The 14,720-nt window shown below is 36.9% G+C and overlaps 2 protein-coding genes across 2 annotated transcripts; both read left to right on the forward strand.

The window, feature by feature from the left end:
- Positions 1-1,523: 1,523 nt before the first annotated feature.
- Positions 1,524-11,113, forward strand: LOC119785482. The gene is made up of 8 exons (XM_038288181.1): positions 1,524-1,528; positions 2,090-2,147; positions 5,963-6,002; positions 6,433-6,747; positions 7,461-7,769; positions 9,255-9,542; positions 10,110-10,159; positions 10,336-11,113. The coding sequence occupies exons 3-8, from the start codon at positions 5,975-5,977 to the stop codon at positions 10,408-10,410; spliced, it is 1,065 nt and encodes a 354-aa protein (XP_038144109.1). The 5' UTR covers positions 1,524-1,528; positions 2,090-2,147; positions 5,963-5,974; the 3' UTR covers positions 10,411-11,113.
- Positions 11,114-13,724: 2,611 nt separating this feature from the next.
- LOC119785489 (protein krueppel-like) lies at positions 13,725-14,317 on the forward strand. The gene is made up of 2 exons (XM_038288192.1): positions 13,725-13,791; positions 13,925-14,317. Exons 1-2 carry the CDS (start codon positions 13,777-13,779, stop codon positions 14,315-14,317), a joined length of 408 nt encoding a protein of 135 aa, XP_038144120.1. The 5' UTR covers positions 13,725-13,776.
- Positions 14,318-14,720: the final 403 nt, after the last annotated feature.

Genomic DNA, 14,720 nt, shown 5'->3' on the forward strand with positions numbered 1-14,720 from the left:
CACCAGACTAGAATAGGAGGAAGTTGTGGTATTCACCAATGAAATCAACTCAGTGGAAAAGAAATCAAGTTTAACTAGGACGATGCGAGAATAATGTGAAAAACGCAGTTCTGAGGCTTCACATAGAGGACAAGTATTACACTGCAAACAATTAAATCTAAATAAGTCATTTTTACTTAAAATAAGTGCATTTTTTCTTGAATTACTAATGTGTGCGACACTTTGCCAATAGTACAAGACAATTTACATTTAAAATAAGAAAAAACAATTGCATTGTCTTATATCAAGTGCATAATATCTAATTACCTTATTTTAAGAATAAAAATACTCCATTGGCAAATCATCTTATTTATCTGCTCAAATTAAGTGTTAATACACTTAATTTAAGACATTTTTACACATTTTTAGATAGTTTTTTTCAGTGTAATACTGATGTTTACCAGAGACAAACACATACAGACCAATATTTACATTATCTTACATCTGGAATACAAACTTTCTATCATTAGGACTCTAGGTGTGAGGTCTGTCAATGTTTCCCCAGTTGCAGAGGAAACATCCTAAGAGCTCAAACCTTTCAGAAAATGCCTCCAATTATATGGTTATCCTACAGTTAAGTAAGTATCTATTAAGTAAACCAAAGAAATTATCAGGAAGAACAATGCTGCATCTACCGCAGAGGAGAAAAGAGAGAGACAAACAAAATTTATTGTAATTTCAATTGTATTTGGAATTTCTGAGAAACTCAGCAGGATATTCTCTGCACATAACATGCCGGTGAATTTACTACCAAACAAAACTCTTGATGGGGTGAAGTAGAGCAAGGACAAATGGAAACCGCTGGAAAAGGGGCATAACAAGAAAAAAAAAAACACCTAATTAATGTTTTTTGATTCTTTTTTTAACCAATTTACAACACGTCCTCTCATAGACAAATAATGAGATCATCCAGTCAGGTAAAAGTTTTCTATCCAAGGAAAGCCAGCTGATTGCATCCAGTTACTGACTGGATGATTATCTGGCAAAAGTAGACATTTACTTTCTTTGTGTCATTGACTCTACAGCAATCACTCACACCAAGCATGTTCGCAATATAACAAGCATTATCAGCATTTATGTATTAATCAGTTACAGTTAATCATTATGTTAAATAAATCTTTTTTTAAGGGTTCAGTTTCAGGAGGAAACTGAAGAAGAAAGGTAATAACTTGTTGAATGAAGTATGATGGTTGTATTAAGATGTTGGATTTCCAGGAAGAGGGGAGTGTATATATAGAGGCTGAGAAGGCAGCTGGTGGGGATTGATGCAGGTGAATAATGATGGATGGGGCAACGATGGTTACGGATGTAGAAGAGTCCAGACAGTGGAAGTCTGGGGAGTCGCCATCAGAGGAGGGACAGGACTCAGAGACGGAAAAAAGCGTCACTACAGTGAAAAATGAAAATGAACTTCTGCTTTCTGTTTAGATTTCAGCCTTAAGATCAGAGCGACTGACATGAGGAAGGCAGTAAGAAGAAGAAGATACAGGTACGTCTATTCAAATCCAAAACTGCTTTTATTTTTAATGAATTTATAATATTTAATAAGCAAACTGATCAGTAAGAAAAACAAATATCTTATGTAAGAGAATTTCTCAGTTTGGAAAATTAAAATAATCACATATTTCAATCCATTTGTAAAACATTTTTATCAAATATTTTGTAACTGAAGCTAATTGAATTTAGGACTGTCTGTCTGTTATATAGTAAGACATCTTTTTTTATAAACATGATTGTTATCAGTTTGGTCTATGGAAATTTCTTATGGTTCATTGCTATATTTTTTCAGATGGGAAAACAAAATTGCTTTTATGTCTAATTATCATACCAAGCGTAATTACATTTTTACACGTTACCAAGAGAAGCTTTTCTTAGCTTTGTTTTAAGGGACTTTGCTCTTTGCTTTAAGCTCAGGGGTCTAAATCACTTCGAAGCATGAAGAAGTTTTTCTTTCTGTTTGTCTGAGCTCCCAGTTGGCTGCTTCTGCTTTCTAGTTCTTCCAAGATATGTATTTTTCCATAGATAATGCAAATATCCATTGGTCTATAAGGAGAATAATCTTCAAGAAGAGGAAGCAAGAACCAAGGAAGAGGAAGCAGAAACTGTGGGTAAATCAGGTGCTAAGAAATTTTGTTGAGTTGAAGAAATATGTTAAAAAACCCTGACCGAAATGTTTAAAGATTGCTATTGAAACTTATGTTAGTGACGACTTGTTAGTGTTTACTGTCACTGACGGTTACTTTCATTCCCATGATGTAAAATCCTGGCATGTGAAGAGGAATAAGAGATGATGATATATGATACTACACATCAGTGTTGTCTTAGATCATCCAGAATCTAATGATCAAAATACAAAATAAATTGCTCCTTAAATAAAATCAAGCATTAAAACTATAAAACTCCATTTCACTGTTATATCAGTACATCAGATAAACAGGCATGTGTTTGATCAATAATTAACAATCTGTCTTCACTTTAAAAGATGTGGCACTGATGTACACCATGTAGGCATATAGCACATTATATAGGCATATAGCTGCTATATGCAGCTATATAAAGTGCTATATGTCCATATAATGTGCTATAATGCATATAGCACATTATATGGGCATATAGCACATTCAAACGTAGAACCTGGAACCTGCCAAAGATTCACTCTCCTCCTTATTTTCATATTTATTGTCCCAGACTTATGAAATTCATACCACAATCTCAGAGAACAGGTATGATCATGTGGAGAAACTTGCATAATAGTAAACACATTATTTCTCAAACTAACTATCATCATGCCCCTCCAGTGAGGCTTTCCATGGAAGAAAGTAGTCCCACACGCATTGGTTTATGAAACAGAAAGTAAAATAGCTGGACTGGTCCACTCAGTACCTTGGCTTGTGAGAAAACCCATTTTTAAATATGTGATCATATGGCTCCATCGAAAGGAACCTCAGAATTCTTTAAATTTGACAATAGTTTGTGTGGAAGAATGGGCGCAAAGCTAAGATAATTTTACAAAATAATTCTGAGTTCTGTAAAAGTCTTCATTATTCCCTGTTTCTGTTTCTTTCTTTCTTCATTTGTGGACTATTTGACCGTACAACGTTGCATGAGTGGACTAGCTATATTGTATCCAAACTAGTCTTGCACTGATACCATTATCGGGTGGGACCCCGTTCCAGCACCAAAACATTGGTATCAGTATCGGCGAGTACTGACATATAGGGCAACAATACCATTTTGAGAGTTAAAAGTTTCTTCAACTATTGTCACCCATTCCAGGCGGGCAATAAAATCACTTTGTATTAGTCTTTTTCCTGCTTCACAAAGGTAGGCAGCAGCTTGATAAAGCCATGATGGCAATTATTTTACATCCAAGTAGTTTACAGTTCTTCATATATACACACACATCAATTTCAAACAGATGGTATCGGTATGTTGTTGGTATCGGCCAATACTGCACAACCAGGTATCAGGGCCAAAAAATGGCATCGGCGCAACACTAATCCAAACCCATCCTTGGCATTAAACTAACTAGTCTAAACATGCAAAGATGCAAAGTCAAACAGAAAACAGATATTTTAACTTAAACAGAGGCATGGCCAGAAAAGTTTTATAAGAATGGCCAGGCTGTCAGAGTCTTGGTCTGTTTGTTCCTGTTTTTCTTGGTTTTCCATTTGTTGTCCTCTGCTGCCCTCTTGTGTCCTCCCTTGCTCTGTTTTTCTGTTCTGTCTTCACCTGTTTTCAATCCCCTCGTTAGCTCTCTCTTTGTCTCTGTCCCCTTTAAAAGCCCTCCCTCTTCAGTTCCTGTTTGCTGGATCCTCGTCTAACTTCTGTCTGTGTACCTCCCTGGCTCCTAGTTTTGGTTAACCCCTGATGTCTCCTTGGTTCAGGTGCGTTTGTAGTTTTCTGTTGGACTTTGATTCCTGCCCCTGGACCTGTGAACTTTAATAAACCAACTTTAATTCACCTCTGCCAACTGGTCTCTGCATTTGGGTCCTCCATACAAACACCTTTTCATGACACAGGCATTAGCCAATGTACCCTCAGGGGGTGGTCGAAAGCGGATAGGCGCCAGAACCTCAGGGTCAATCTATACTGTTCCAACAGGAAAATTAATGAGCAAAAGATCCATATTTTCTAAATAAAGCAAACTATACTTTCCTAAAGCCTTTGCTAACAAAAAACGCATATATTTTAACATCTGTCTAAATAAAAGGTATAGCAAACATCTTTTTCATTGTCATTACTTACCTACTTATCAATAAGCATTCTGGATAAAATTGATATTTACAAGTACTAATATCTACATAAATTAATTATTCAGTACTTTTTTTATTAAAATAGTTATTTTTCTATGATTTGGCTGAAGACTCCTAGATTAGTTGCAGAGACACATAATTTTCTCTTTACCCCATATAACACAAAATCTACAGTAGTAGCCATTCAAAATTTCCCCACTTTCCCTGATGGGTCCTTGGCTGGTCGCCTACAATTCCTTTTCAAACATCAATCATTGTAATAAAATATTATTTCTGTCATGATTTGTGGACATTAAGATGTAAAGAAAAGTGCAATTTCCTGGTCAGAGCCTGTAATTCAGAGAAAGTAAAAAAAAAAAAAAAAAAAGTATGCCCAGGACAGAAGGAGGAACATTGGGCTGGTGTTTGACTGGGTAGGGCCGTTTAGAATGGCTGCTGCTGTAGTTCTGAAAAGAGCTTGAATTGTGTACTTATCATCTTTTAAGTTAGTTTATTGCTGTGCAAAATTAACCACAGTGTTTTTGTTGTCAAGTAATTGTTACTATATGAAAAATTAAAATGTTTTGAATATTCCACTTGAGGGTATTACTGCTGCCACCATCTGCATTAGACGGGGGAAAATGGTAGGGGTGGCTACAGGGGAGGCCAATGATTGGCTGAGGGTGGCCATGGCCACCTCTGGCCCCCCATCTAGCCCCGCCCCTGAACTTAAACCATTTTTTTAAATTTCTGACTACTTTATAAGACAGGATGAGCAAAAACGTATAAACTATTACTATGAATGATAATAATTGTTGCAGGAAAAAAATATTAAACTCTGCTACTTCAATTAAATAAATGGAGATCAGTGGTAATTATTCTGTCAGCACTTTATTTGTTTTTGCAAAGATGAGATTACGGCAATCTATATTGAACTTGTGCAAAAGAACTGTAAAGGTTTTAATAAAAACAAGTTACAGTCTGAGCTACAATATGTGCCATTTTTCTAAACATCCAACAATACGTTTTACTAGTGTTGCACCCATAACGATACCAGTATCGGACGGGGCCCGATACTGCCCTAAAATGGTGGTATCGATTTCGACGAGTACCAACAAATAGGGCACCGATACTATTTTGAGAGCCATAAGTTTATTCAACTATTGTCACCCACTCCTGGTAGGCAATAAAAAGTTCTACTGGATTCACTTTGTATTAGATTTTTTCCTGCTTTACGAAGGTAGGCAGCAGCTTGACAAAGCCATGATGGCAATTATTTTTACATTATTATGGTATCGGTATCGGCCGATACTGCACAGCCAGGTATCGGGCATCGGTATCGGGGCAAAAAAATGGCATTGGCGCAACACTACTTTTTACAGCCTTGCCAGTGTGCAACAGCTTTAGTGAAAACTTTATATTTAGAAGATAAGATAAAATGAACTTTCATCATTCATGAAATGGAGGGTAAAAACATTAATTATTCAAACCACATAGTTTAAACATTTTCATGTTGAAATCACACTTAAAAAAAATAATTAAAAAAAAGGGGAAATTATAGACAATGTGACCCTGTATCATTTTGGAATTCCAATAAAAGAGGAATTAGTGTGGAAACGCCATTGGTACTTATTGGTTGGGATAAACTCCTAAAGTTTAAGAGTAGTAACAATATGTTTGATTTACAGGGAGCTGAAGAAATGAAGCTGGTTACGTTTTTTATGCTAAGTAAGTATTACTTTATTTAGATGGTATTTTTAAAATAAAAATTTTTTGTTTCATCTTTTGCTTCTTCTTTATCCTGACAAGACTCTAAAGTTAGTAATTTACTTGTCATATAACTGATTATACAGCATAAACCTGCAGACATTCACTTCCTTATGTAGGATCTGGAGATGTTTAGAGCTGACATGCAGTAAACAGACCTCAGCTTCATTCAAGTAACACTTCTAACCTGGATAACAGGGTTGATTATTTGCAGTAGACAGTTTGTGCAACAAATTGGAGGAAGTTGTGTTTATTCTTGTTTACATTTGTTTGTTTGTTGTTGGTGATATCTGAGACAGCCACAGTTTAATGGAGGACCTTCCTTTCGGAAACAACTTCCAACAATGTTTTTCAAAATACACTACATTTGTTTTTGTTTTTTTTTCTGCAGGTTTTCTCTGTTGTCAAGCATCTGCTGTTTCTAAGCAGGAGGGTCAGACTGCTACATTTCATGCTAAAACTACTGGACATGTATCTTCCTACCATTGGAACTTTACACAAAACAATGAAACTGAAGAAATTATTCGTGTGGAAGGAGGAATAATTAAATTTAAAGGAACCAGATTTGAAGACCGGCTGCAAACTAATGTAAAAAATGCATCAATCACGATTTCAAAACTCAATCTCAATGACAGCGGAACATTTGAGGGCTTTATTTCAACAGACAGAGGACACTTCCGTCATAATGTCAGCCTGTCTGTGACAGGTAAGGAAATTAAAAATACAAACATTCTGATGAGCAAAAAATAAAGTTATTGTCTTGAGTTTTCCTGTCTGTTCTTGCTGCTCTATGCATTGCAGCAATTCAATCTTTGTTTCCGTTTTTACCTCCTCTGCTGCATCCTAATCACACCTCATTCATCCCACCTGTGACCCTGGCTTTATTATTACTCTCTTGCTGGCAAGCATTACCAGATTATCAAAAGTCATTGTGTGGGTGATGTCCAGCATTATTTCCTTGCCTTCCTGCCTGATCTCAGTTTCCGCCTCTTGGACTTCCCTGTTCCACCTTGCCCACTCTTGGTATTCTCTCCCGGCTCCTGTTCTCTACAGGAATGTGCTTCGGCCCCCTGAATGCAGCCTCTTGAATTTCCCATTGATTCTCAGACTGCATGTTGCTCTATTTGCTTGACTGTTATATCTGTGCACAACCTACCAATTCAAGCCTATTTCCCTAGTTCTACCAGCTTGTTGGACTGAGGACCCAAAGCTCAGCTTTCCTGCTTTTCTAGTCTGAGATTGGCTTCCTGACTCTGCTGCTGCTGCTGGCTTTCTGCATAACTAAATGAAAATGCAAGAGTTGTGATGGTTGATCCTCAGAGCAGTTTCTTACCATCTTTAACCTTTACATCTGTTGTATATATGTTGGTATATTTCTCACAATAAAAGTTGATAACATCATATTTCTGACTTTTACAGGAAGTGACCCTTTAACTTATAGTTGTCAGCTGGGACACGATGTAACTCTGAAGTCTGGACTGCAAACAACTGAGATGGGCCATTCTGCCAACTGGACGAACGGTTCAGGTTTTAATGGAAAAGAGATCGCCAGTTTTCAGAACTCTGTTGTCAGATATGGAGATGGCTTCAACAATTTCTTTCTCAATAAAACCAACTTAGATCTGACCATTATTCAAGTAACTAACAACCAAAGTGGATTTTACTGCTCCGAAATTAAATTGAATCAGTGTCATCAAATTAGTCTAAAACATCAGGTCAAAGTTTATGGTAAGTGTTTTTTAAGCATTAATGTACTGCATCTCCTAAGGCTTTACTGTAAGTTCAATACAACATACAGTGTAAACTTTGGTTCATTGTGAATTGGCAAATCCGATTTTTTTGCTTTACCGTTCACATTTCCAAATATATGCGACTTGTGTGTGATCTCCTGTGTATACTGCAGTCATACAGCTTAAGTCACAGGTGTCAAACTGGTTCCAGAAAGGGCCGTGTGGCTGCAGGTTTTCTTTCCAACCAAGCAATAGCACACCAGACTCCATTCATGTCAAAAAGTCATCATGTTCAGATTGGACTCCCTTGATGAGATGACTGGAGTCTGGTGTGCTATTGCTTGGTTGGAAAGAAAACCTGCAGCCAAACGGCCCTTTCTGGAACCAGTTTGACACCCCTGGCTTAAGTGTTCTGCATGCGCAGTGGAGGACGCAATGACGTCACAAGCCAGCGTGCTCTGTGTTTACGGAAGTAAATATGGAAGGTAGTGCCTGAGCGCATATAGCAATCTTTCCAAATCTTAAAACCTTAATCTTTTCTAGATGGATAAACTGAAACAATAAATACTGCACTCCGCATCATCGTACGCCATGGTGGTTATTTTTTTGCCACTTCTGCGTAGCAAGAAGCAGAATGGTGACTTTCGTCAGGTATTAATGACGTTCAGGTCGGATGAATGCGACCTGGCCGTTCAGACACAGGTTGCATTTGAAAAGATCAGATTTGTATCGGATTTAGGACCACATAGCCAAATGGCCTGGGTCGCATTGGAAAAAAACGGATCTCTGTTGTTCAGACAGCCATGAAAAGATCAGATACGGGTCAAATATGGGCAAAAAAATCGGATTTGGTTCACTTCAGGCTGCAGTGTGAACGGAGCCTAAACTGTCCTGCTAGAATCAGTCACGCCCTGCTAACGAGCTCATATTGGGTTCAGGTGTGTCGAAACAAACACATTCAAAAGTTGCAGGACATCAGACCTCATGGGTTTGAGTTTAAGACCACTAATCTAGGAAATACCAACACTATTGTAAAAATGATAGATTTTATAAATTAAATGAATGAAACAATAATTTCATGACTGATTTTCTTGATGTCAATATTGCACAACTGCAGATTTCTTCTGTTTTCATTTTTACTAACAGTTTAGCAGTTTTTTAGTTTATATGGCAAAGAAAGAAACAAACCAAAAGAAGCAAAATTAAGACATTTCTTTCCAGAACATCAATGTGTTTTCTTCCTGAGGAACAAGGATACCAGTTTTTTATCCATTTCCCCAGCTGGGAATAAATGTTAATAATTTCTTATATTTCATGAATATATATATTCTAAAATGGCTTCTTAATCTCTACTTTCATCTAATTATTTGTCTGAACCTTATGCTCCTTCTCTTTTCTGCACATTGTGGTATCAGATGTTTAGTCACTCATAGATATTCACTATAACTCTCAAATTACAGCTGAAAATCATCTTTCTCTGTAGATCCTGTCTCTACGCCCAACATCATCAAGGTGCCCCAACCAGCCCGCAGGTTTTGTGCTGCAAAGTGTTCTGTGAAGAATGGACCTGACCTAAACCTGACCTGGTACTATGGAGACATCATTATCAGCAACATCAGCAACCCAAATACCTCCATCCTCACTTTGCAGATAGAGATCCAGAGGGAGGATATTTCAAACTACAGCTGTCGGGCACAAAACCCTGTAAGTTTGGAGATGACACCTCTAAGCTCAGTATGGCATCCATGTCATTCCTCAACTACTTCTGCAGGTGATATATGCTGGGAAATTAATAGCATAATATATGCTGGGAAAAAATATTCTGGGAAAAAATAATAATAACATAGATGTGTTTCTCTGAATATATTTCTAATTACCAGCATTTTTAACTCTTTAAAGTACTCTAACATTAAAATATTAAATAATTTCACATGATTGATGAGCTTCTTTAGAAATGGGCTTCAAGTTCTTTGTTTTCCATTAAGCTCATTTTAAATGTATTACATCATGATAAATATTTTAACCTTTATATCTTTATTTTAAACTTTACATTTATTTTTTTCTGATTAACAGGTAGGAATCATTACATCTTAATCGGTCTCTTCGTGGTTTTTGTGGTGCTTGGTGCTGGATGTCTTTATTTTTTCATAAAAAGAGGTACATACAGAGAAAGACACTTACATTTTAACACACACACACATATTATATATATATATATATATATATATATATATATATATATATATATATATATATATATATATATATATATATATATATATATATATATATATATATACACATACATTAATTCCTTACCTTCATGTATATGTTACAGCACCAACAGAAACCAGAAACCATGAGCTTCAGAACCTAGCCTCATGTCAGGTAAACCAATTAAAAATGCTACCTATCATGTTAAAGTCATTATTTACCTTACTGGTGCTAGTGTACTTACTGATGCTAATTCTGTTTTATTGTGATTGAAATGAAATTTTGTGATTGCCAGATTCTGCCAGCAAAAACATTTTTAATGATTTCGGGCATATTCTTTTCATTTTCAGGATGCTGATGGACATCTATTAGAGAACTTGGAAGGAAGGAATTATGGGTCTGCAAATCCAACTAATCAGACTTAGTTTCATAATATCCTCTTTCATTCCGTCATGAGGTCTTCAAAATAGTTTTGAAGCTGCATTAAAAGTGCTAAATATTTCTGATCTCCTTCTTTACTGTTTTTGCCAACTCTCATTGCTAAGTACACATTGATGGCTTTGGTTATGGAAGTTTTAATATAGTTATTGTGTAAGGAAATGTTGAGTTTGGATAGACTCATATGTAGACAGGCAGATGAAGACAGAAAGTTTAGCTGAAGTATTTAATAAAGTACAAGAAAATGTAAAAACTAAGGTCTCAAACCTGACATGGAATGGCATGGAAGGACGGCAATTTAAGTGATAAGATGGGCATGAGCTAAACAAAGGCTGAACAGATGAACTGACTTGAATGTAATGGGAGGCTGCTACTGCTGCTGTCGGTGAGACGTATCGTGTTCACTTCCTGTTTGGCCTGTTGAACAGTGTTGTTGCTGTTCAGTCTATCTCCGTCTGAATTAAGTTCTTTTTTTCTTTTTAACTTTTCGCAATTGAGGCAGAGCTTTACGCTCCTCGGGTCGTTCTTTTGCCGTCGCTGCTCCCAGACTATGGAACAAACTACCCCCTGACATCCGCACCACTACTGACCTCAGCCTTTTAAAAAAAAAAAAAAGCTTAAAACCCACTTTTTTAAATTAGCATTTAATTCTGACTAGGATAATACTGTCTCTTAGATGTCATCTTTCTGTGTGCTCCTTTCTATACACCTCTGAAAGGCTTTTAATGTCCTGCAGCGCTGCACCACTACAGCACTTTTAATTGTATCTGTATGTTTTGTATGTGTTATGTATTGTTTTATGGCTTTGTTGTAAAGCACTTTGGGTACCATTTGGCTATTGTAAAGGGCTATACAAATAAACTTGATTGATTGACTAATTTCTTTCTGTGATATCTCTGTATCAAGTAAAACTAATTGTCCAGAAACACATAAAAAATAGCACCTTCTGCAGCACTTCTCTACTTTGCACTTGTCACTTTCAAAATGTTTTACTTCTGGTAGTAAGGAGTAGCTAGCCTAGGCTAGCACTATAAGGAGTAAATCATGATCATCTATTTAAAATTAATATAATTCCAATTGGGGAAAAAGTTAAAACGATTAAATGTGGTTTATTTAAAATAAGATCTCTTTCCTCAAAGGGTCTGCTAGTTAGGGACTTGATTTGTTCAATTCATTATTCAATCCAGTTTATTTATATAGCGCCGGTTCACAGCTCATATCATCTCAAGGCACTTTACAGTTCACCAGATCATACAGTCGAATTGATTCAAAGTTTTCTATCTAAGGAAAATCAGTTGATTGCATCGACTCACTGAATTGAAGGCAATTCCTCACACTAAGCATGCTTGTAGCGACAGTAGAGAGGAAAACTCCCTTTTAACAGGAAGAAACCTCCAGAAGAACCAGGCTCAGTGTGAGCAGCCATCTGCCGCAGCCGACTGGGGTTCAAGGAAACAGAAGCAGAGATACTAAAGGTAACTGTAAAAGGTGGCCCCGTCCAGGAAACAAACAGCCAGGAAGACGAGCTCTGAGCCAGCTCCCATGTCAGAGGATGAGGAGAGAACATCCAGCCAGCCACGGTCAGAGAAACAGGACTACACTGAAAAGCAGGCCAATCCCAACATCTATAAACAGAGGTGTTAATGGCAGCCGCACAGCTGATATGTATATACATTTGGATGTCAATTTGCAATGATGGGTGTCAAGGGGTTAATATCACCACTTTCACAATTTAATAAAAGAAACAGCCATTACTATTCAAATATGAAATGCAACAAGCACAGGTATAACCGAGACAAAGATTAGTATGAGCGAGAATGCTAAGATCATTGAGGCAAGAAGTCCAGTTCGGGGGAACTGCAATCCTCTACCTTATAACCGCAGCTCTGAAGCATTTAAACCTTCAGGAGCCGTTCAAATTCAATATGCATCTAATTAACAGATAAAATGGAGCTTAAGCGTGAAAATAAAATACATATCAAACTCACAAGAGGTGCTGATTATTTACAAACAAAATCCTTCTTCCTGTCTTTGTGCAGGAAGTCTTAGTTTCTCCATTAAGGATCAGCCGTTGAGGCCAGAAGAACTTTTAATGAGATCTAAAATGCAGATTGTCGTTAAATTAACTTGGCTGTAAATATTTTTGCTCTAACTGACCAATCAGAGGACAGAAAATGCTGACAAATGTGTGGGCCATCTAGCTGCCCCCAAATCTGAAATATGATTGGTTGAAGAAAATGTTTCTCACTAATATGTTAGGTAACATCAGCCAGTACTGCTGATTCTGAAGAACCTGGGCAGATTTGATTGACATAGCAACGCAGTAAGGCTGAAATCTGATTGGACAAAAAATACAGAGACCACATAAATGTAATGAAAGCAGCTCAGTAATCAAGAGAAACGCTACAAAATTAAATATAATCAATTGTTTCGAATAAATTAATAAAGCTGGAAAGAAAAAAAAATTAAGTGTAGGTTGAGAATGTATGTTAGTGTTTCTGATTGATTTTAGGCCAGCAGAGAATGGCAGCGTGCTGTCATGAGGCGAGATATCCAGAATGTATGAGGTGACGTAATGCTATCTATTTTATTTTCTTTTGAATAAATACTGGACTTTTCAGAATGTTTTTAACCCTTGGTTACAGTAAAAAAAAAGAAGCATTTTTTAAAAGTGTAGATCATTGATTTGCAGAAAGACAGATAGCAGGCAAGCAGTCAACTTCACAGCATTAAAGGTAAGAAAACTCTCTTTTGAGACTGATGCTATAAAGATTTAATTAGAGAACCACAAGGTAGAGGAAATTAAACTAATTAAAAACATTTATTATAAATAGCAACTAACTGTTGGTTTTCATGATATGTTTATTTGTGTAATAACTTATTTGACTGCTTCTTGTGTAGTGGTATCACTGGAAAAACGATCTAGAAATAAGCAAAAATTTCGAAAATTAAGTGTATCTATCCTTAATTTGAGAAGGTAAATGAGATAGTTTGCCAATGTAATTGGCAAACTATTTTTTATCTTATTTTAAGAGTATTTTTACTCTTAAAATAAGATAATTAGATAATATGCACTTGAAATAAGAGAATGCAATAGTGTTTTCTTATTTTAAATGTAAATTGTCTTGTTCCATTGGCAAAATGTATCCTTTACCTCCTCAATCCGAGAATAATTGCACTTATTCTAAGAAAAAATGACTTATCTAGATTTCGATTTTTTTCCAGGTACAGTTATAATTTGAAGATAATGTGTTGACTTTATCATGTAAAAGGTAATCAATAACTAAACTGTTCTTTTCTAAGCAGGATAGTCAAAAAAGGAAAGAGAAAACATTGACATACACATCCAAGCAATGTCTCAAGCTCCAGTAAGTCATTCTGAGTTTAAGCTTTTCTTATGAAGAACCATAATTTTGGTCCACATTAGGCATCAAAAGGGGTTTACACTATATTCAGTGGTGCCAAAGAATTGATGGATTTTTCGTTTTTGTTCTCTTACAGATGGAGATCAGTAATGTGGATGAACAACTTTGTGAAGGTCAGCAGCATGTGGAAAACAGAGACCTGGATCAGCTTAATGTCTCTGAGAAATCACATCGCTGTGACCAGTGTGGAAAGGGTTTTAAGAGCTCTTACGGTCTGAAAATACACCTGCTTATCCACACCGGCGAGAAGCCTTTCCTCTGCTATGAGTGTGGGAAACGATTCAGGCAGAGTGGACATTTGGATACGCATCTGTCCATCCACAGTGGCGAAAAGCCTTTCGTCTGCCATCAGTGTGGGAAGCAATTCCGCCTGAAAGGTGGTTTGAATCGCCATCTGTCCATCCACAGTGGCGAAAAGCCTTTCGTCTGCCATCAGTGTGGGAAGCAATTCCGCCTGAAAGGTGTTTGAATAGCCATCTGTCCATCCACACCAGCGAAAAGCCTTTCGTCTGCCATCAGTGTGGGAAGCAATTCCGCCTGAAAGGTGTTTGAATAGCCATCTGTCCATCCACACCAGCGAAAAGCCTTTCGTCTGCCAAATATGTGAGAAGCAATTCCACCTGAAAGGAGATTTGAATCACCATCTGTCCATCCACACCGGCGAAAAGCCTTTTGTTTGCCATCAGTGTGGGAAAAGCTTTGGTCGTAAATCTTCTCTGAAAACCCATCTACATATCCACACCAGAGTACCTACATGTGCAGGAGGTGTGGAAAAAGCTTCAGACCAATGAAATCTGTGCAACATCATCTGGAAATTGACTTCTCCTTATCTGAGACCAAAGCTTCACGTCTTTAATAAAACACTTGCATTC

The sequence above is a fragment of the Cyprinodon tularosa genome, unplaced genomic scaffold, assembly GCF_016077235.1.
Source record: "Cyprinodon tularosa strain WSP-4 unplaced genomic scaffold, ASM1607723v1 ctg25, whole genome shotgun sequence".
Taxonomy (NCBI): domain Eukaryota; kingdom Metazoa; phylum Chordata; class Actinopteri; order Cyprinodontiformes; family Cyprinodontidae; genus Cyprinodon; species Cyprinodon tularosa.

Excerpts from the sequence above, each read along its gene's own strand:
- LOC119785482 (XM_038288181.1), top strand. The coding sequence starts at position 5,975 with ATGAAGCTGGTTACGTTTTTTATGCTAA. Across the intron at positions 6,003-6,432 it reads GGTTACGTTTTTTATGCTAA|GTTTTCTCTGTTGTCAAGCA; the intron begins GTAAGTATTACT and ends TTTTTTCTGCAG. Across the intron at positions 10,160-10,335 it reads AGAACCTAGCCTCATGTCAG|GATGCTGATGGACATCTATT; the intron begins GTAAACCAATTA and ends TTTCATTTTCAG.